Source organism: Panthera leo, chromosome D3, assembly GCF_018350215.1.
Source record: "Panthera leo isolate Ple1 chromosome D3, P.leo_Ple1_pat1.1, whole genome shotgun sequence".
NCBI classification, from domain to species: Eukaryota; Metazoa; Chordata; class Mammalia; order Carnivora; family Felidae; genus Panthera; species Panthera leo.
The window spans coordinates 32,424,973-32,448,413 of NC_056690.1; the positions used below are offsets into that span (position 1 = coordinate 32,424,973).

Genomic DNA, 23,441 nt, shown 5'->3' on the forward strand with positions numbered 1-23,441 from the left:
GATTCAGCTTCCTCATTGTGCCTTCTCACTGTGTCTTCACATGGTGTAAGGGGCTAGCTAGTTCTCTGCGGTCTCTTTTATAAGGGCACTAATCCCATTCATGAGGGCTCTACTCTATCACCTAAGTACCTCCCAAAGGCCACCTATTTAATGACCTGCATTTGGCCATTAGAATTTCAACATATGAATTTTGGGGGACACAAACATTTGGAAGATCCATAGCACTTACTATTGCCATTTTGGTTTTTCTTCTTGTCCCTCTTTTCCTCTTAACTTTGTGTTTCATTTATGTTTTTGTGTTGACATGCTTTGATTCCTCCCGCCCCTCCCTGTTTTCTTTTGTGTATCTTCTATGGGTGTTCTTGTAGGAGTAGTCCAGCCAGTCTTAAGGGTTAACTTGCTTCAAGTTAACACACTCCTTACTTGCTAGCCTAAGGCCCTTGATCTGTAACAGAACTAATTTACTTTGAGATTTGCAGACCACTGGCCTTGGGGAGTGAAGAACAAGTATGTTTCCTGGCCACAGAGGCCAGCAAGTCTATTTGAAGCCATCTCAGCTTTCTAATTAGCCTACCATTTTTTTTTTTAATTTTTTTTTAACACTTATTTATTTTTTTGAGACAGAGAGAGACAGAGCATGAACAGGGGAGGGTCAGAGAGAGGGAGACACAGAATCTGAAACAGGCTCCAGGCTCTGAGCTGTCAGCACAGAGCCCGACACGGGGCTCGAACTCATGGACCACGAGATCATGACCTGAGCCGAAGTCGGCCGCCCAACCGACTGAGCCACCCAGGGGCCCCCCATTTTTTTTTTTTTTAGCAAGATGTTTTTCTTTTAGGTCACACAAATGATTTTACTGACTTCCCTTTGTGTATCTGTAGACTTTGCCCTCCTTTGCAAAAAGAACAGAGCACTCTCACACATCACAAAACAACATCCCCTCGCACAATCCCCTTGCACTGAGATGTTTGTAGTTGGCACTGAGTCTGCATACAATCAAGACATGTTGCAGGATGCTGAGGTCTCTGCTGATTAACTACCCTAAACCCCTTTTAATCTCCCTGGGCCAGGCAGAAACTCCAGAGTTGGCTTTTGAATAAGAGTCCACCTTCTCCCCAGGTTGCCAGCCTCCTGAATAAAGCTCAAATCCTTTCTAATAAAAACTCCTCTGTTGGGTGATCTTTCAGGCAACAGGCAGCTGAAATTGGGTTTGGTAACATTTTCTTTGTGGTTACTGCAGGACTTACATAAGACATTTTACAGTTGTAACAATCCATTTTATGCGGGTAACCTAACTTTAATCATATACAAAAACTGTATTCTTTTACATCTTTCCACCCCCTTTTTGATTCACAAGTTATATCTTTATATATTTATCTATTAATATAGTTTTAGATATAGTAATTTTTTTAAATTTGTTATTTTTTTTAATGTTTATTTTTGAGAGAGACAAAGACAGAATGCGAGTGGGTTAGGGGCAGAGAGAGAGACACAGAATCCAAAGCAGGCTCCAGGCTCTAAGCTGTCAGCACAGAGCCCGGCGTGGGGCTCGAACTCACAAACCATGGAGATTGTGACCTGAGCCAAAGTTGGACACTCAACCAACTGAGCCACCCAGGCACCCCTTTTTAAAATTTTTTTTAACATTTAGACAGAAAGAGACAGAGTGCAAGCAGGGGAGGGGCAGAGAAGAGAGAGGGAGACAGAATCCAAAGCAAGCTCCAGGCTCCGAGCTGTCAACACAGAGCCCAACGCAGGGCTCGAACTCACAAACCATGGAGGTTGTGACCTGAGCCAAAGTTGGACACTCAGCTGAGCCACCCAGGTGCCCCTATAGTAATTTTTAATGTTTTTGTCTTCTAAAGTCTATACCAAAGCTAAAAGTACTTTACAGACCACCATCACAGCAATATAGGATTCTGTATTTGGCCATTTACTTTTACCAGAGTTTTATATTTCTGTATGTTTTCATGTTGCTAACATCTCTCAGCCACTCCCTTCTGGTGTCTAAGTTTTCTGCTGAGATACCCACTCATTATCTTGTGGGGGCTCACATGTGATGAGTCATTTTTCTCCTGCAACTTTCAAGATTCTTTTGTCTTTGACTTTTGACAGTTTTATTTTTCCCTATAAAGTATCTTGGGAGTGGGGCTATTTAGGTTCATTCTATCTGGAGTTCTTTGAGCTTCTCAAATGTGGATGTCCATTTCCTTCCTCAGATCAGGGCAGTTTTCAGTCTTTACTGCTTCTAATTTTTGTCCCTTTCTCTTTTCTCCTTCTGGAACTCTCATAATGCATATATTTGTCCATTTTATGCTATTTTATAGGTCTCTTAGGCTTGCTCCACTTTTGTTTTTATTCTTCTGATCTGATAATTTCAATGGTCAGAATTGCTGATTCTTTTCTCTGCTTGATCAAATCTGCTGTTGAACTCCCGTGAAAAATTTTTTAGAACTCCATATGGTTTTTTGTTTTCAGTTTCTCTTCGATATTCTTTTTGTTCACGCATTGTTGTCTTGATTTCATTTAGTTGTCTGTGCTCTTTGGTAGATCATTGTGCTTCCTTAAGACAATTAATTTCAATTCTTTGTCATGTAATCAATAGATTCCCATTTTCTTGGTATTGGTTCCTGGAGATTTGATTTTAGCCCAGTGAGGACTAATTTTGGATTCCTCTGACTTCTAGAATTACCAGATAATAAATTGTACTGTTTTAAGCCACTAGGTTTGTGGTAATTTATTATAGCAGAAATGGGAAACTAATACAGAAGTCTGAGTTAATAAAAAACAAAAGAGGGGCCCCTAAGTGGCTCAGTTGGTTAAGTGTCCAGCTCCAGATTTTGGCTTAGGTCGAGATCTCATGGGTTCATGAGTTCAAGCCCCCACATCAGGTTCTGTGCTGGCAGGAGAGCCTGCTTGGGATTCTCTTTCTCCTTTTCTCTCTGCCCCTCCCCTATTCATGCTTGCTTGCTTTCTCTCTCTCAAAATAAACTTAAAAAAATAAAATTTGAAATAAACATTTCAAATAAAGTTACTTAGGAAATATTTTATTGTACAAAATTTACATTTGTTGTAAATACTGAAATGCATGGCAAAACAACTTTTTGTTAATCCATTTTTTTTTTGAGATTTTCTGTGAAAAGATTTATTTCCTAATACATTCTCAGATAATATTTGTTTAACAGCTGTGTTGGTAATAAGTACCTTGAGACATAAGTTATAAAACTGAAAACAGATCAAAAAAGCGCAGGAGGAAGACCACTGCCAAAGAGTAATCTCCATGAACTTGGCATTTTCCACTGCAAGGCAGATGCTGTGGGGTCATCACACTGTAAACGAAAAAAAAAAAAAAAAAGTTTAATCCTTCAACTTTACCACCAAATCCCCTTTTCACATTTAAGTAGCATAAGACCCCTTCTCTAGTTTCTTTTGTTTCTGCTCTTTTTGACTTTGACACTTTTAGTTGTGTTTCACTGTAAGTAAAAACAAAGGAATAAATTTCCATGTCTCTATATTAACTGAAGATAGATTTCCTTAAGTTCCAAATCATAAAGATATGCCAGAAAGGCTATGGGTGAAGTCCATCCAGTAAAATCAAATTTGAAGGGAACTGAGGTAAAAAAATAAAAAAAAATCAGTGCTGTGTGATTTGTATCAATTTGTTCCTAGCAAAAGCATGAATTAAAAAACAGTACCTATCATATAAAGCAGCCTTATGGTGCTTCTATTATGCCTAAAGGCTAACTGATTTCCCTGGGCGTAATGCTCTTATAACAGAGAAAAGTATTTTAATTATAATATGTATTTAATAGTTACAGTATTGCTTACATAAATATCTTTTGCTTTCCTGAAAAAAAAAAATCCTGAATTTGAAAGAAATTTGTTTATTCTTGTAAAACTATGTCTGGTATGATTAATGCAATGTGACCAATTAATACCATGAAGTACTTAAAAGTTTTCCTTTTTTGGAAAATCAGCTTTAATGAAACAACTGTAGATAACTGGTTGGTTAAATGCTCTCTTATCTTTTCAAAAGCTGAGCTAAACTAAATTTTACATAAAGATGTATCAAATTTTCACTTATTTGGCCTACTTATATAGAATATAAAATACAAGTTTACAAATACATAACTGGAGAAATCAGAGGCTTAAATGTAGTAAAACTTACACATGGTTTGATTATCTGAAGCCATTCATTAAGATATTCAACAAGACCTAGAGCATCTGGGATATTGTCTCCTTCTGACACAAATTTCAGCAGAACCACCATTGGAATTTCTTTAGAACAGCTATAATAAATACAGAGAAAAATTAAGTATTCTTCTACTGATATAAGACCCGGATTCCAGTGTGTCTGTTTTTATAGCTAAGACGATCTGCCAGGTTTTAGGCAAGGAGAAGATGCCACCTAATAAGATCACTTATTTATCCCCCTTGCCCCAGATGTATGGTATTTGTGGGGATAGAACTAGAAGCCATGTAATTAATGCCCACCATGGGCATATGTAAATTTGTGTATCACACAGGGCTGCATGAAAAAACATCCCCACTGAAAAATGTTCTGATCTACTCTCCAGATCTGCTGTAGAAGACCGTGATTTTCAGAAGCACCATAGCAAAGAGACTGAAAGAAAATAATACCCTTGTTATTAATAATCTAAAGCAGTGAAGGAAAAGTGTGGAATAGAATAAAGAGAAAAAAACTTACTGCTATTTCTTACAGATTCTATCTACTGTGTGATTTATTATGTGCTAAGGACTGTCTGCGTATTTTATAATTCAATCCCTCAGCAATCCTTGAGGAAGTTATAATTATCTCCATTTTATAAATGAATCAGTTTGGAATAATGGGAACACAGACAGAATGGCTGGATTCAAATTCTAGCTCTGCTACTTACCAGACATGTCAGGCAAGTTACTTAATCAGAGCTTCAGTGTGTCTCATATGTAAAAGAGGGAACACAGCAGAACTTACCTCACAGGTTGTTGGGACATGTAAAGGAGGCAGTAGAGGAAAGTGGTTAACACAATGCTCAATACATAGTCAATACTATGTATGTGTTAGCCAGTATGATGAAGTAACTGAAGTTTAAAGGGCTTGAAGCATATTTAACATGCTCAACGTTCTGTATCTGGGAAGTGGCAGACGTGGGACTTGAACCTGAGTCTTTCTGACTCCAAAACAGTCTCCTATTTGCTATAAATGTCTCAAGCTAGTAATGAGATGGAGGTAAATCGATGCAAAAAGCTTCCTGTTTGCCAACAAAAGCAAAAATATTTTCTAATACACTAAAATCAAAAACTATGAGAAAAATACGATGCTAAAACTTGAGAGCACATGACTGATAGAGAGGTTCAGAAATAAAGTGAGTTGAGCTCCTAAGCAGGGGATATCAGATGTGGAGAAGACTCTGATAGGGAGGTTCAGAAGTCTCAGATGTACTAGGAGAGGCTAACATAGCATCTCAGTCTCTAAATATTAGAAATTGGAAGTTGTTAGCAAATTACATCATCTCCGTATGTATTTCTCAAATATCACAGAGGCTCTCAAGCTTTGTATGGAAGCACTGTGAGCTGTGATGACTCAGAAGATTCTAGATCCTACACATTCCTTAGAAATGGATCCTGCCTAGAGGAGGCTAGCTAGCCTCCCTGGCTGTGCCTTCATTTTCAAAGCTCGACCTTAAAAAATGAAGAAGTATGGTCTTGAATTTACAGTGCCTCCACTACTAGTTTGTAACACAAAGAGTAACATAATAGTTTTAATACCATCCTCTGGACTTCTCTAAAAATGAAAAGTGGAGAATGACTAATTTTATTACTTTGTGACATTAAAAACCTAGACACATCCATTATTAAATTATAAATGCACTTCTATTCCCATCAAATATATGGGATTTCAGGTCAGCCACACCACTGCCACCCCTTATTATTAGAGTAACTAATATTATTTTTTCCAGAGATCAGAATATATATTTGTTCTCATAATGGGAAGGCAAAATATATATGTTACAAAAAATTTAGCAAATATTCATGATGTGCACTGAGGAAGAAAAAAAGGATTCAAAATTATATAAGCTCTATGATGAGTTTTTTTTCAATTTCAAAAATTCTTTATTGCAGTGAATGTATAATTACACTGAACATTGAACAAGGGTTTGATTATAAGAGAATAAAAGATGTGTGTTAGAAAATTAAAAGAAAATTGATTTTGTGAGAAACATTTTTAAACAGGATGAACTCTAAAGTTATAAAGGTAGACATGGTATATCTTGCAGATATGTACATTTAATTCAGATATATTTTTAAAGGAGTTGGAAAGAGAACAAATGAAAAATTAGTAATGGTAGTTACTTCTGATACGTTATATATACACACACACACACATATATATGTATATATACGTGTGTATATATATATATACATATATATGGGGGGGTGGGGAGAGACAGGGAGAGAAAGAGCATGTGCGCATGCAACGGGGGAGGGGCGGGGGGGGTGCGGAGAAAGAGAAAGAGAGAAAGAAAGAGAGAAAGAGAGAAAGAGAGAGAGAGAAAGAGAATCTTAAGCAGGCTCCATGCCCAGCACGAAGACTGATGCAGGGTTCAATCTCATCACAACTGTGAGATTATGACCTGAGCCTGAAATCAAGAGTTGGACACTTAACCAACTGAGCCACCCAGGCACCCCAGAACTGAGTATTATAAATATTGTTTCTTTGGACTATTCTATATTTTCCAAATATTCTACGATGACTTGTCTAACTTTTATAATATTTTGCTATCGTTGCTAACTGTGTGGGCAAGTTTACAACTACCCAGAAGTTATTCTTTGGTCTCACAGAATTTTACCCTACACATGTGTGGCTTAGACTTCAAAGACTCAGAGAGACCCCTACAGCTCTTCTGAATAGTCCTTCTATGGTTCTCTGCTTTGTACTTTCCGAGTGTCCTAGCATTCCCCAATGCTGATATCTGTCTCCTCAACTCAGCAAGACTGGTCTGCTCAGGTTCCCTCCCCCTCCCTGTGTTGTAGTCCAGAAAATATCTCCAAGCAGAAAGTTGGGGGCAATTGTAGGACTTTATTTGCCTTCTCTCAGGGATCACAACTATGTGCTGCCTGGTGTCCAAGTCTGAAAAACAGTTGTTTCATTAATTCTGTCCAATTTCCAGTTGCTTATGGCAAGATGGCAAGTCTGAGATCATTACTCTAACACTGAGTGGAGGAAAAGGAGGAGGCTAATTTGTAAAGAACTAAGCAGTCAGGGTGAAGGCGCAGAGAGCTGTGGGAATACAAAGAGAGTACTAAATTCCTTGGGCAGAAGGGAGAAGCATGTAAGGACACAGAGGAGTGCTGTATGAGGTGACTCTTAGAAACTGGTTGGTTTTTGCAAGGGAGACAATAGGAGAAAGTACATGGGACAAGGCAAGGAAGAATGAGACAGCTTTTAGGAAACCGTGACTGCTAGTAGTTTAGCTGGAGTCCAGGGCACCAAGGAATGAGCCAGGCAAGGAGATCCTGCAGGGCCTTATATGACACATTAAGAAATATGAACCAGATTCTGCACAAAGCAAGTAAAACTGCTGATGGATTTAAAAAAAATTTTTTTTAATGTTTATTTTTGAGACAGAGAAAGAGCATGAATGGGGGAGGGTCAGAGAGAGGGAGACACAGAACCTGAAGCAGGCTCCAGGCTCCGAACTGTCAGCACAGAGCCCAACACGAGGCCTGAACTCACAAACTGTGAGATTATGACCTGAGCTGAAGTCAGATGCTTAACCGACTAAACCACCCAGGCGCCCCACTGCTGATGGATTTTACTCTGGGAATGTTGTGATCAGTTCTGAATTTAATTTTATTTTTCAATTTTTTTTTAATGTTTATTTTTGAGAGAGAGACAGAGTGTGAACCCGGGGGGGGGGGGGTCAGAGAGAGAGGGAGATACAAAATCTGAAGCAGTCTCCAGGCTCTGAGCTGTCAGCACAGAGCCTGACGCAGGGCTCGAACTCACGAACTGTGTTATCATCACCTGAGCCAAAGCTGGAGACTTAACTGACTGAACCACCCAGGTGCCCCAGTTCTGAATTTCAGAAGGTTGATTTTACCAATACTGAAGATGGATTAAACAGAGTCATAATGAAGGAGGCGGGGGAATCAATCAAGAGATCTTGATGGCAGCAGCTACAGACTAAACTCACACCCCTCCAAAACTCATATGCTGAAGCCCTAACCCCCAATGCAATTCTATCTGGAGATGGGACCTGCACAGGTAATTGAGAGTAAACCAAGTCATAAGGGTAGGGCCCTAATCTGACAGCACTGTGGCTCTGTAAGGAGAGAAGGAATCAGAGGTCTCTGCTATCTGAAGATACGGCCAGAAGGCAGCCATTTGCAAGCTAGGAAGAGGGCCTTCACCAGAACTCAACCATGCTGGCTCCCCAATCTCAGACTTCTAGCCTCTAGAACTGTGAGCAAATTAATTTTTGTGGTTTAAGCCACCCTGCTGATTTTATTTTGCTATGACACCCCAATCAGACTAACAGCAGTCTAGGCTACAAATGATATGGCCTGAATGAAGCAAAAGAAGGACTGAAAGATGGTGGTTTGCAGGGCAGGCCAGAGAATGATTACATAGCCATGGCTTCCAGGCTGTGGTAAAAGAATAGTTGAAGTGATATTTTATATGATGAGCAATAAGCTAGACAGGAAAAGAAGTAAAAACATGAATGGGTGACAGACTGGAAAAAAAGAAAAGTGAAAAGAAATGAGCAGGTTTTAAGGGAAAAAGAGAAAGCTGGAATGGTACACAAGTATGGCCAGAGATGGACAAAACAAGGTGTATTAGGAAAACAAGCTGAAATGCCTGTATCCTTTCTGACAGAAGTCTTAGATATTTCAGAAAGAAGCAGGGGCATAAATAATTACAAATAACAAGAATAGGTTCAACTTTTAGACAAAGAATAAAGCTCACTATGATCCTGGACCATGAGTGCTAGCTCTAGAGTGAAGTGGTTAAAAGTGCAGAATTTGGGGCCGGATGCCTACGTTTGAATCTTGGCTCTGCCACATGTTACTCATATGGCTTTTAGCAGTTATTTAACCTTGCAGCCCTTCAATTTTTTTGTTTATAACATGTAGTTAATAGCACATATCTATAAGGTCAGTATGAGAATTAAATAATTTAATACACGTAAGGTGCACAGAAAGTACCACGCACATAATTTGCTAACACCATGACTACTACTTATGTTACTATTATGACTTCTTCAGGTCATACAGAAATCACAATGCAGATTTCAGAGCAAGCAAACCAGTCATTCTACTTTGCAAGGCTAGGATTATACTCTTGAAATTTATTATGTTAAGGAAGGAGGCAGATTTTTGGTGGACTTGCAGCAATGGTAATGGGGACATAATTTTTTTCTAAGGTTAGCTCTGCCCACTTCTCTAAAGCCACCACTGACAGCACAAGTGGTGCTCCTTATTCATGTCTCCTCATGGGAGAGCAGAGAGTAGACTAGCAGTAGAAGCCACCTTCTAAACACCGTTGGCTGTTTTCCATGAACCCACCAGGCACATCAACTCCTAGCAAGGAGGAAAAATCAGAGGGAGTTGAAGCATACAGCAAGGCCTACTGGTTAGCCCTAAATTTAGCCTTAGGTCATATGAAACAGGAAGCTAAGGGATAAGGCAAGCAAAAATGGGGATAGTGTAAGTGTCTACAAATCTGATGGCAGATTGGGCCATCATATAAGTCATAAAAGTCAATTTACAAAAAGGGGCTTAAAGAAAAAAAGATCTCTTTCTAGTTTCCTCCTTTACTTTTCACTTGCCTGCTAACTGTTAGTGATTCTCAAAGATCAATCAAGAGTGACTGCAGAGAATTTAAAAGAAAAATGCACAAAAATAACTATAAATCTGTTATTGGGCATATAATATATAAAGATGTAATTTGTGACAATATTATAATGGGTTGGGGGGAGATAGTGTGACCAGTAGTAGTTTTTATATGCAACTGAAGTTAGTATCAACTCAGACTGTTATAACTTAAGAATGTTACATGCACTCACCATGGAAACCATAAAGCAAGTATCTCTAGAATATACACAAAAGGAAATATGAAGAGAATCAAAAGATGTTCCTATAAAAAAGGTGGTAGTAAAGCAGTAAATGAAGAACAAAAAAGGTGTAAGACATACAGAAAACAAATAGCAGAATAACAAGTCCTTCATTAGTAATTACTTTTAATGCAAATGGATTAAACTTTCTAATCAAACGACATAGACTAGCAGAATGGATTAAAAAAATGATCTATTTACCGTCTATAAGAGACTCACTTTGAATATAAGGACACACATAGTTTGAAATGGAAAAGATGGAAAAAGATATTCCACACAAATAGTAACCAAAAGAGAGCAGGGTGGCTGTAAAAATATCAGACAAAATATCAAAAACTGTTATATGAGATGAAGAAAGCCATTATGTATTGAATAAAAGGGCCAATTCACCAAGAAGATGTGATAAATACAAAAATATATTCACAAAACAAGAGCCCCAAAATATATAAGCAGACACAGAATTGAAGGGAGAATTAGACACAGGGCTACAATAACAGTTGGGAGACTTCAACACCCCACATTCAATAATGGAACAAACGGACTGATTCATAATGAAATAGAGGGACTTACACAACACCATACACCCATTAAACCTAACAGATGTATACAGAACATCCCACTCAACACAAGCAGAATACACATTTTTCTTGGGTGCACATGAAACATTCTCCAGGACAGACCTTTGGTAGGGCACAAAATAAAACTTGATAAATTAAAAAGATGAAAATCATACAAAGTGTCTTTTTCAATCATAGTAGAATGACACTAGGACTCAACAACAGAAGGAAAACCAGAAAATTCACAAATATATGGAAATTAATACAGTCAAAGAAGAAATCACATGGGAAATCAGAAAAATACAGGAGAAAGAAAATGAAAACAACGTGCTGAATTTAAGAGTTGCAGCTAAAGTAGTATGAGGAAAAGTTTCAGCTGTAAATGCATATATTTAAAAAGAAGAAATTTCTCAGATTGATGACCTAAGTTTACATCTTAGGAACTATAATAAGAAAGGGAAACTAAACCTGGAGTTACCAGAAGAAAGGGAATAATGAAGATTAGAGTGGAGATAAATAGAAAACAGAAAAACAATAGAGAAAATCAATAAAACCAAAAGTAGTTATTTGAAAAGATCAACAAAATTGACTAAGAATAAAAGAAAACTCAAATTACTAAAATGAGAAATGAAAGTAAGGATATTAGTATGGGCTTTGCAGAAATAAGTAGGAGTTATTATTTAATGAGTACAGATTCTCTGTTTAGAACGATGACAAAGTTCTGAAAGTGGATAGATGGTGATGGATATACAACACCGTAAATGCATTAATGCCACTTAATTGTACACTTAAAAATGGTTAAATTTAATGTTACATATATTTTACCACACTTAAATTATGTGATGTGTAAATATACAAACATATTCTCAAAGTTCTGATAAGTAATCCAACACACTCTCCCACTTATCTTACTTTCATTATTTTTAAGTAGGCTCCACACCCAATGTGAGCCTTGAACTGGTGACCCCAGAGATCAAAGAGTCACACATTCTACTGCCTGAGCCAGCCCTTCCTACTTTCATTTTTAAATAAGGTGGGGGAACAAATGAACAAACAGACAAACTCACCCTTCATCATAGAGTGTTTTTGTGATACCTCCTCCAGGAATACGGATACAAAACTCAGAATCATCTATTTCAGGAATGCATGGGCTTTTTTCCATTTCTTCCCAGTTCAGGCTCTTTATTTTATTTTGAACAGTTTTTTGCAAGAAAGGTGTAAGCAGGTATCTGAAGGGAGTACTAGAAGCAATAATATAATTCAGTTTTTAAAAACATAATAAATTTGAACATTAAGGCAAGTATCAGTTCTTTTAGCAAATACTATTTGTTCCATGTGTATTTTGTTGCAAAAGCAAAGCACAAGTTTCAGCAGTCTACGGAAGAATAGCATATAAAAATATTGCTCTGGCTTGCTATTTACACACTTAGGAGAGAGCATAAGGACCCAAGCCAACTTAAACTAAGGCAAGGTCAGCATGAAGATAATCAATTTCCCACAAGCTATGCTCCCTTCTGGCCAAGAGGACTTTTGTGAGATTCCTAGAATTGTATGTTTATTTTGAGATTCCTAGAAATTAGCTCCAGTTTTGAAAGGTTAGTCTTGGCTAATGCTTTTCATCATGATTTTATAGGTGCGGAAATGATAATGAAATAGTTTATATTTCTATCTCTTGGATACTTTGCCTTATATTTAGGAATTCAGTGTGACATACCTGATTTATACTTAGAGGCAACTGGATTTCTGCAATGACTGAATAACTAGAAATACGAATCCAATTTTCCAAAAATCATCCAATGAATCTCTCCTCTTTCTCTTTATCAGCTCAGCTCTGTAATGTCACCACACACCATACCAAACAACCGAAGCACAGTTCCAGAACAATCTATATCTTTACACCAAAGCCTTCCTTCTGCCTCAACCATAACACTACTAACCATACTCTCTCCTATCTCCTGACTTTATCATCTTTCTAAATTCCAGAGAGGGGAGATAAAAATATACATAACTTTTAAAACTTATTTTAGCTTTTTAATAGAGACACCATCATAATATTGCATAAATCAAAACAAAACTTTTCAAAGGCAAAAACATACCTGCGAAGCTGTAGGTCATTACGGTGATATGAATGACTGCTTGAAAGAACAATAACTTTGGCACAGTTACTACTTTTCACCCAGGAAAGCAGTTTTTCACAGAATGGCTTTGATTTATACTTCGTATACCGTTGAAAGAATAAAAAGAAAGTCTAAAAGTTAGATCTTAGCATATAATAAGAGTATTATATAAAATATTTTATTAGCTTTATGTGATAATTCATGTATTAAAATTATAATTATTTTTACTTCCACTTTCTGTCCTTAAACTGAAGGTGAGAGACGAAGAGCAATGAATTGTTTATTGTAGCTTTACAATTAAGAAATAAATCACAAGAAATCTAGTTTCAAAAAAATTCTATGCTGATGGACAAAGGAAAATTTCCCAGTTCTCTACTTAATCTATCGTTACTTAAAAACTATCACATGGTCATCTATAAAAACCATCACATGGTCATCTATGAGATCTTCTTGCTAGAAATTTCTGACCTGAATCTGATCAGGAAATGATTAGGTGAATCTAGGATGCTGAACATCTGGCATGAATCCTCGAAGAGTGAATACTATGAAGAGCAGAAAGAGGAGGCCACTTCTATGTCAAAGGCTAACAACTAAAAAGATGTTATAGCCAAATGTAACATGTGAACCTTGATTGAAGGTTCCAAAACTGAAGAATATTTTGGGGACAATTGGGGAAATTTGAATATGTCTTATGATACTACTGAATAATTCATTAAGAGCTGATTTTCTTAGGTGTGATAATGCCGGTGTGGTTGTGAAGGAGAATGTCATGAAGGAGAGATACATGCTGAACTATTTATGGGTAAAATATCATAACATCACCAGCCTACTTTTGGATTATTTGGCAGAAGGAAACTGCATGCACATGCAGAGAGAGAGAATTAAGCAGGTATGGCAAGATATTAACAGTTGGTTAATCTGGGAAGTGGGTTATACAATTTTGGGGGGAAAATTACTTTATGGAAATTCTTCTCACAGACCGCTATTAAATAATTATTCAATAAAATTTAAAATGCAGATAAGAAATAGCTAGCTCTTCAACTAGGGAGATGGTACAGCCTGATTAAATTAAAAAACTGTGTTTCAGTTTTCTGAAATCTCATTTTACAAATGAGGATAATGTTAATACCTGCTTTGTCACACTGTCGAGACGCTTATGTAGAGTAATATATATATAAAGTACTCACAGCCATATTGGTGTGAAGAATCAATGCTCAATAAATGTTAGCTATTTTGAAATCACTATTCCCATCTACCAAAAATTTCATTTAGACATGTTTGTCTTTCTTAATTCTTGAACTTACACTGGTATTAGGAAGAGAACAGAAAAAGCCACATAGCATAACGGAAAAATATTAGCAACTCTCACTGCAAAACTTTGGGTATGGTATTGTTAACTAAAGAAAGTAAAGAGTGAATCTAATATGAATATTAAAATAATCATAGCACTATTCACAGTTGTCTCAAACTAGAAAAAAATCTAACATTCCATTAACAGTACAATGGATAAATTATGGTTTATTTATACAACAGAATCCCACATAGAGGTGAGAATGAACAAACTACCTCTCCTTCGAACTACATGGATGGACCTCACTAACAGAATGTTGAGTAAAGGAAGCTAGACATAAAGTACATGCCATGAGATTCCATTTACATAATAATATAACTAAGATGGAGTATGTGGGAGAGGCAACAGAAAGCTGATAATTTTCTGACCTTCTTAACAGATGGTATCTTAATCGACTCAACCAACATTTACTAAGAGCTCCTCTACATGCTACATACTTTTCTAGAAGCTGGGGATATGAGAGTGAGTGATACACTGTCACTTCTCTCAGAATACTTACTTTATATTAGAGGTAGATAATAAACAAATATATGATACTCTAAGTAGTGATGAATTGTGAAGAAAACCACCCCAGGATAAGACAATAGGGTAGTCAGGGGAGGCCTTTCTGATGAGGTAGCATTTAAGCAAGGACTGAAGGAAGTAAACCATTTAGGTATCTAGAAGAAAGGTATTCCAGGCAGAGAAAATAATGTAAAGACTCTGAGATGGGAGTGAGCTTAATCTGTCTGAACAACACAGGGAGACCAGTGTGGCTAAAGCAGGGTTAATGAAAGAGGGAAACCAGTAATGAGCAAACAGGAATGGCTCTAAGTTCGATTAAGTAAAGCAGCTGTCCAAGAGAACTCTCTGTGATAATGGAAGTGCTCTTTATGGCAGCTGCTTGCCACACATGGCTATGGAGAACTTCAAATGTGGCTAGTGTGAAGGAGGAACTGAATTTTTAATTTTATTTTAGTTTATGAATCAAAATTTAAATAGCTACATGTGGACAGTGGCTACCATACCAGCACAGAGGTAGAGCCTAATAAGTCACAGTAACGGCTGGGAGTTCACTGGGATGAAAACAGGAAGCCACCAGAGGGTCTGAAAAGAGAAGTGATGGATTTGATTTAGGTTTAAAGGATAACTGGTGGTGCTATCTGCAGACAACTAGGTATTTATGGATGTGGGCAGAGCAAGAATAGAATTAGGGGTAGGAGAGAAGACAGTGATTTGGACAAGAGTGGTAGTGGTGGAAGAGGAAAGAAGTTAGATTCAGAATTTATTTTGACATGTACATAATTTATATGTAGATGTCACTGGTTGAAATGTAATACAAATGGACTAAATCCAAAATATTCATTTGTTTAAATGTTTTCACCCATGTTACCTAAATTGGGAATATATAAGATCCAAACAGTATGCCTCATTTCCTTTCAATATAATCAATCAGTAAATGATGGTAACACCTATTCTAAGATTGGTTCTCTATAGAATCAGACTTTTCTTAACTGTACATACAGTAAAAAGAGCAGAACTGAGTTTTGAATCTTAATTCTTAATACTTAGTATTTTCTCATTATATTTCACTTCAATCAACTTAAAAAGACAAATATACTAACCTTAATAAAAATGGATCTTAACTGAAGAGCCACTAGCTTCTTTGAAGGCAATGAATATACTACAAAGACAAAAAGAAAATGAAATCATGAGAGTTAAAATGATGGAGTTATACAAGTGAAATTACTAACATAAAAACTAAAATTGAATTGTAAGAACTTTTATACCTAATATTTTCAATAATTAAATATAAAACATATGAACTATATTATTCAGTTAAAATAGAACATTTTAGAAGTACCTTAAAATGCACCTGTGGGCTTTATTCTATATAACAGATTCTTTTCTGAAAGGTTAACTGTTAAGAAAATATAAAATTATATTTCTTCTGACTGTGATTGTAGAATCAGGGAAGAATTCCCCGGAAACTTCTGGTGTTATGACACATGAAATCATTCTTAAGAATGTTTTTATTTAAGGGGTGCCTGGGTGGCTCAGTTGGTTGAGTGTCTTACTTTGGCTCAGGTCACGATCTCACAGTTTGTGAGTTCGAGCCCCACATCGGGCTCTCTGCTGTCAGCCTGTCAGTGCAGAGCCTGCTTCGGATCCTCTATCCTTCTCTCTCTCTCTGCCCACCCCCCCCCCCAACCTGCACAATCTCTCAAAAAAATAAATAAAACATAAAAAAAAAAAAAAGAATGTTCTTAGCTAAAAACAAACAAACAAAAAACAAAAAGGTGCACTTGGGTGGCTTAGTTGGTTGAGTATCCAACTCTTGATTTTGGCTCTGGTCATGATCCCAGGGTTGTAAGATCGAACCCCGTGTCAGGCTCTGTGCTGAGTGGGAGCCTGCTTAGGATTCTCTCTCTCCCTCTGCCCCTATCCCTCACACATGCTTTTTTTTTTTTTTTAATGTTTATTTATTTTTGAGAAAAAGAAAGAGAGAGAGACAGAGTGAGAACAGGGGAAAGGCAAAGAGAAAGGGAGACAAAGAATCTGAAGCAGGCTCCAGGCTCTCAGCTATCAGCAGAGCCTGACACAGGGCTCAAACTCACGGACCGTAAGACCACGACCTGAGCCTAAGTCGGACGCTTAACCGACTGAGCCACCCAGGCGCCCCTGCTCTCTCTCTCTCTTTAAAAAAAAAAAGTTATTCTCCCCTCTTCTCTCTGGAGAAGAGCAACACTCATTGGAATTCAGAGAAGGAATAAAATGCAAGAGAATGTTAGCTATATAATAAAATCCCTGGAATAGGTACATTTGTGTTCTTTAGAAGTTTTTGAAAGATAACATGCAAGATAATATGTAAAATTTTCTGAGTCAAGGTGTGTGCTCTTCTTCAAGGAAAAGGATCCATAACCTTCACTCACATTCTACAAGGGGGCCTACTGTACCGACGCTTAACATGTCCCTGCCCAACCTCACCTCTGAGAATGAGAACCAAGGACAAAATATGGCGTTTCTTAGAGGCATGATTAGGCCACTGTGCTAAAGAGTAAAATTTTAGTTACTGTAAAATAATTTACAAATAACCCAGACTCCAGTAAATCCTTTGGCAGATCATGTCTCTCCAGCTATCGCTCTTTTGGGGAGTGTCTCCTTGGACCGGGGTAGTGACTAGGGGCTATGCTGCAGCAGCAAGCCTAATGACCTCCAGGTATTTTCAGGACAAAGGAGGTAAGAGCAGAAATTTAGGAATTAGGGAAAAGAGCACAAATTTAGGGGAAAGGGACTAAAACATGGGCCACTTAGGCCTGTAATCTATCTCTGATGTGCACATTTAGTGCAATTCAACAGACTTAATGGGAAGAGTATCCATCTGTAGGGAGTGAGCAAAATGTTATACCACCTCCTACAATATTAGCACTCATATTCATCATCAGTGTATCAGGAAAATCTTTTTTAAGATCCTGCTTCCCATTACTTTTCTCTTCTGAGGTGATACAATACAAAAGCAACATCACCTTTCATGTTTTCTGGTATAAAATATGTAGCTTTGATCTAATCAAGGCTTTAGATCTACGAAGTTACAGAAAATACAGACACTAGGGGACCAAGATAAATGACACTACAAGGAAGTTATAAGACATATGCAGAAGATAGGACATTCAATAGGACAATGGATCTAGTTGTTTCCTCAATAAATTAGTTTCATGAAGGGATAAAAAAAAAGAGACTGCTCTACAGTAAAAAATTTCGGAGGCATAACAATCAGAAGTACTATGGTGGGTCTTAGTTTATTTTTTTATTATTATTTTTAATGTTTATTTATTTTTGAAAGAGAGAAAGAGAGTGTGTGAGTGGGGGGCAGTAGGGAGACACAGAATTCAAAACAGGCTCCAGGCTCTGTGCTTAACCAACAGAGCCACCCAGGTGCCCCTAGTGGGTCTTGGTTTAGACAAACTAACTTTGAAGGACATTTTGGGGTAAACTGGAACAGTCTGAATATGGATAGGGTATAGTTAAGATATTAAGAAATTACTAATTTTGTTAAATGTGATAGTATTTTAGCTATAAAGAAAAGTTCTTTAAAAAGACAAATACTTACATATTTAGAGGTGGAATGTCATGATATCTATAATTTATTTCAAAATACCTCATCTTAAAAATAAAGTAGATTAAAGGACATAGCCAATTGACTTGTTGTGAGTTTGTGTCAGAGAAAAGCCAGTGGGTCTTCCACTAGTGTGAAGGTCCATCAGGGTGGTGTGGTGCTTAAGAAACAGGTCTCAGGGGCCAGAGCCTTGATTAGAAACTCAGGTACACCAATTATTAGTCATGTGACCTTAACTTCTTTGTACAATGGTTTCCTCATCTATAAGACTACCTATAGAGTAGTTGTGAGGATTAAATGGATTAATACATGTAAATGCACACAGTGCTCAGCTCATATAAAATGATAGTTGTTATCATTAGTGCAAGTATATAAATTCTAGTTCTACTATTTCTAGTACTTTATCCTTTAAGGCAATAGCTGAATTCAGTCTTATGGTAAACAGAACACTGAGAAGCCAACAGAGCACCCTGTCATCAAATGAAGCAAGTGCGTGCTCCCGTGCCTCATGATCAATAGCTTTCCCCCACTCACTCAGAGCAGTTCTGTATTATAAACACAGTGGTCACGGCAATGTCAACTGTGTTCCCCAATTAAAACAAACATGACAGTGCAATGAGGAATTATGGAGATTTATGGCATGGTAAAAGCCTATGCCTACTAGTAGTATTAGGCAACTCAATTCTCTGAGCCTTATCAATACTATATTATTATGGATTCTATAATAACATGAGAGGATAACTATCAGGCCTACGTAAGGTAGCACATGTTAAACATACAGGACTGAGCTCGGTGGAATTCTCTTTACCCCTTTCTCTAGTATTAGTGGTGCTTATACTTGCCAGAAAGATCAGAAATTAAAACTGAGGATAAAAGAAGGACAAAAAACCTTTATGTTAAAAAAAAAAAAAGGAAATCTCAAATTCTAGTAAAAAATATAAGTACAGTCATCTTAGGAGCTGCCATTTAGAAAAGACTAAGAACTAAAACCATGATGTACAATAGGACAATAGGACAATATGACCAGGTCATAAATACTGCACAAAACTGGCACTAAATAAATATATGCTATAAAACAATATCCATTGAATCTATTTCTGATTTAAAACAACTCTTCCTTGTAAGAGAATAAAACATGCAAAACCTTACATACCTTCAGCATTTATACTGAGTTCTGTTGAATTTTCTTCTGCAGTTGCATAAGGATTGTTTCCAACCATTGGCACAAGACAATCAGTATAGAAGTAACCAATCTTACACATATTCAGTGTAGAAATAATCAAATCTATTGCAAGCTGGCCAACATTTCCAACAGACACTGCTGGCTGAAATAAAAAATGTTCATTAAGAAATCAAAATTAGCAGCACTTTTAAAAGCTTAGACAGAAGACAATAATCACAGGACTACATCTGAATGGTTATGCTCAGGTGCATCAGAACCAAACATGGACTCTTTGCATTAGCTTCAACAAGGTGTCAGCAGGGGCTTCCTCTACTTTGGAGACTATTGGTTTAACACCTTATTGAAAACCAACTATGTGCCAATCATTGCTCTAAGCACTAGGAATGCAGGAAGACAAACGGATAAAAATTCCTGCCTCGTGGAACTCTCATTCTAGTAAGGGAGTAGTTAAATATAATAAAATAGTGAAATACAGGCGTACTTTATTTTATGGCACTTGAATGTCTGTGGCAACCCAGCCTCAAGCAGGTCTTTCGGCACCATTTTTCCAACAGCATTTGTTCACTTTGTGTTTGTCACATTTTGGTAATTCTCTCAATATTTCAAACTTTTTCATTATTATTATATTTGTTATCATTTGATCTATGGTGATTATGACTCACCAAAAGCTCAGATGATGGCCAGCATTCTTTAGCAATAACATATTTTAAAATTAAGGTACGTACATTGTCTTTTTAGACATAACGCAAACTTAATACATTATAATATAAACATAATTTTCACATCCACTGGGAAACCAAAAAATTCATCTGACTGGCTTTATTGTGATATTCACTTTATTGCTGTGATCTGAAACCAAACCCACAATATCTTTGAGATATGCCTATATACAGAGGTAAATGCTATGGAGAAAAATTAAGTGAGAGCGTATATGTGTTTGGTTGCAATTTTAAACAGGTGATCAAGGAAAGACTTTAGGTGACCATTCAACTATAGACCTGGGAGACTTAAGGAAGACAGCCATACGAAGACCAGGGGAAAAAAAAAACTTCACGCAGTGGGAAAGCAAGTATAAAGGCTTCTTGGGTCATCTTTCCCTTTGCTTTGTTAGTGCATAAAGGTTAGAGTCAGCTTCTTTTTACGTTGAACACACACACACATTTACCCCCATGACTTCAAACAGTACAACTGCCAAACCTCTACCTATCGCCCAGAACGTTTATCTCAACTCCAGAGACTAATGGATATCTCCCCATGATTCTCTCATAGGCAATGCACATTCAACATGTACAAAACTAAACTGTTGCCCAAACTTGTCCTCATGTTTTGTATTTCAAAAGACAAACAATTACTCAATTACCTAAACTAAAAAACTTCTTCCTTTTCTCCTACCAACTACTTATAATACATGGCTAATTTTTATTGATTCTACTTATCTCTTTAATATAGCCCTTCCTTTGCATTCTTCTAGCAATTGCTTCCCCCATCTCCATTTCCTCTTATTTTTCTGGGTCCCTCAGAGTGGTCTCCCACTTCTCATTGCTCTCATCTACTAATCTCCTGGTTATCTTCTGTAATTCCCTTACCCTTCCCAAGGATTCTGCTACTTAGTTTAGACCCTTTCTCTCCTGTATCATCTACACTTTCCTCACTATTGTATTCTTCTCATCAGTATGTGTATATATACATATATATATGCTATAATCTTTCCTTCTAAAATACCCTCCCTTGATCCTACATACTCCCCTAGCTACCACCTCACTTCTTGGTGTCTCTCCATAACCAAAATTCCCAACAGCTGTCCACTAAAGCACAAGCATTCAGGCACTTTATCTCTGAATTAATGAACAAATACATACATATATTCTCTATCTCTTCTTCCACTTATTCAGCCCACTCCAATATGGCTTCCCTCCCTTTGCCACTTTACTGATAACGGTCAAGGTTACCACCAATAATCTCTTAGACATTACTTCCCCCACGAATCTTTTTTTTTTTTTTTTCTGCCAGGTATCTCCTGGAAGGATGCTTTTCTCTTTTGTGATTAACAAATATTTTTCAGAGAGATACTATGAAATACTACAAAATTTCCTTCAACAGTACATCATCACACACAAATTTTAGCATTCACTGATATTTCTTGCATGCGTTAAGGTGAGAATTGCCCAAAAGTGATTATCATCATTTAAAAAATTAAGATAATTGGGGCGCCTGGGTGGCGCAGTCGGTTAAGCGACCGACTTCAGCCAGGTCACGATCTCGCGGTGCGTGAGTTCGAGCCCCGCGTCAGGCTCTGGGCTGATGGCTCGGAGCCTGGAGCCTGCTTCCGATTCTGTGTCTCCCTCTCTCTCTGCCCCTCCCCCGTTCATGCTCTGTCTCTCTCTGTCCCAAAAATAAATAAAAAACGTTGAAAAAAATAAAAATAAAAAATTAAGATATAACTGACATATAACAGTGTATCAGTTTCAGGTATAAACATATATCAGCTGATATATATATATTTATATATATATATTTATATATATATATTTATATACATATTTACATATATATATTTATATATATATATTTACATATATATATTTATATATATATATTTACATATATATATATATTGTGAAATGATTACCACAATGTTTACTTAACATCAATCAGTTACAAATTTTTCTTGTAATGAGAACTTTTTGAAAGAATGTTTTAATGTTTTATTTATTTTTAAGACAGAGAGAGACACACACAGAATCCAAAGCAGGCTCCAGGCTCTGAGCTGTCAGCACAGAGCCAGATGTGGGGCTTGAACTCACAAACTGTGAGATCATGACCTAAGCCGAAGTCAGAGTTAACTGAGCTGCCCAGGCACCCCTTGTAATGAGAACTTTTAAGATCTACTCTCTTAGCAAATTTCAAATATACACTACGGTACTATTAATTACAGTCACCATGCTGTACATTACATCCCCAGGACTTATTTATAACTGTAGAGTTGTACCTTTTGACTACCTTCATCTATTTCATCCAAGCAGCTCTCATTCTCATCTGCCTCTAGCAACCACCAACCTGTTCTCTTTATCTGTAAAGTTGGGTTTTTTTTCCAGATTCCACATATGAAGCTTTTTTTTTTTTTTTTAAACGGGTCCCTGTGTCCCTCCCCCTCCCAACAAATCCTAGGGTTCTTCTGTGCCCTTTACAAAGTGCTATCCTAGCATTTATTGCCCTTATTGATTTACGTGTGTTTCCAACTAAACTGGACACTCCTTGAGGACAAGGACATAATCTTATTCTAATAGACTGTTTATTGAAACAGTGACTGAATATGGGCAATTTTAGGAGCAATAAAACCGTGTGTTAGGTACTGGCAAGGTTTCCTTTTCTGTAGTTATCTGGTTAATGACAAAGCCCTGCCAGCTTAAGAAAGGCTCTGTTACTAGCTGGAAAAAAAGATTTTCTAGGATACAACGAAAAGAAGATGGCCCGCACAACCTATGTACAACGTTACCAATAATAATCAAACACATTACGTTTTACAGTTAAGACTACAAACTCTAGTCTCAGAAACGTTTGGTGATAGCGCCAACAAAGATTCTGCAGCCCGGACTCCAGCGACAACCTCCCCGTTTTAAGCAAGCACCGTCTTCTGTCCCAGGGCGAGTGAAAGACCTCGAGGCGCCTCCGCAGGCGCCTCCCGACAGACAGCACCCCAAGCCAAGCAGGCAGACCTCGAGAAAGCGGGGACTCACCATTAGGAAGGTGAAGCCAGCGAGGTCGGGGACAGAATCTCCGCAGGGAACAAACATGGTCGCACCGAAATGGAAGGACTGGGCGAGCACTGACCTAGAGGAAACGCAGGCGACGCGAGCGCGAAACCGCGAGCGCCGCTCGGCGTCCGCGCGCTGGAGTCCCCAGAGCCCCTAGCGACGGGGGCGGGGCGGGGCCGTCGAGTCGCTCGGCGTGGGGTCCTGAAGGGCCCGTCCAGCTAACTGCCGGTCCGCAGTGCGGAAGGGGCCCGCGAGTGGGGAAG

At 37.7% G+C, this 23,441-nt stretch overlaps 1 protein-coding gene across 2 annotated transcripts; it reads right to left on the bottom strand.

The window, feature by feature from the left end:
- Positions 1-3,027: 3,027 nt before the first annotated feature.
- Positions 3,028-23,431, bottom strand: PSMG2 (proteasome assembly chaperone 2). 2 transcript variants are annotated; one of them, XM_042909589.1, is made up of 7 exons: positions 23,161-23,431; positions 19,394-19,561; positions 15,749-15,807; positions 12,773-12,891; positions 11,744-11,917; positions 4,170-4,290; positions 3,028-3,330 (listed from the first exon to the last, which is right to left on the bottom strand). In XM_042909589.1, exons 2-7 carry the CDS (start codon positions 19,500-19,502, stop codon positions 3,238-3,240), a joined length of 675 nt encoding a protein of 224 aa, XP_042765523.1. In that variant the 5' UTR covers positions 19,503-19,561; positions 23,161-23,431; the 3' UTR covers positions 3,028-3,237. The 2 variants fall into 2 exon arrangements, with proteins under 2 accessions (XP_042765523.1, XP_042765522.1); XM_042909588.1 differs by having other exon boundaries at positions 19,394-19,565.
- Between the last annotated feature and the right edge of the window lie 10 nt (positions 23,432-23,441).

Excerpts from the sequence above, each read along its gene's own strand:
- PSMG2 (XM_042909588.1), bottom strand. The coding sequence starts at position 23,217 with ATGTTTGTTCCCTGCGGAGATTCTGTCCCCGACCTCGCTGGCTTCACC. Across the intron at positions 11,918-12,772 it reads AATGACCTACAGCTTCGCAG|TACTCCCTTCAGATACCTGC; the intron begins GTATGTTTTTGC and ends TATTGCTTCTAG. Across the intron at positions 3,331-4,169 it reads TTCAGATAATCAAACCATGT|TGTGATGACCCCACAGCATC; the intron begins GTAAGTTTTACT and ends TTTCGTTTACAG.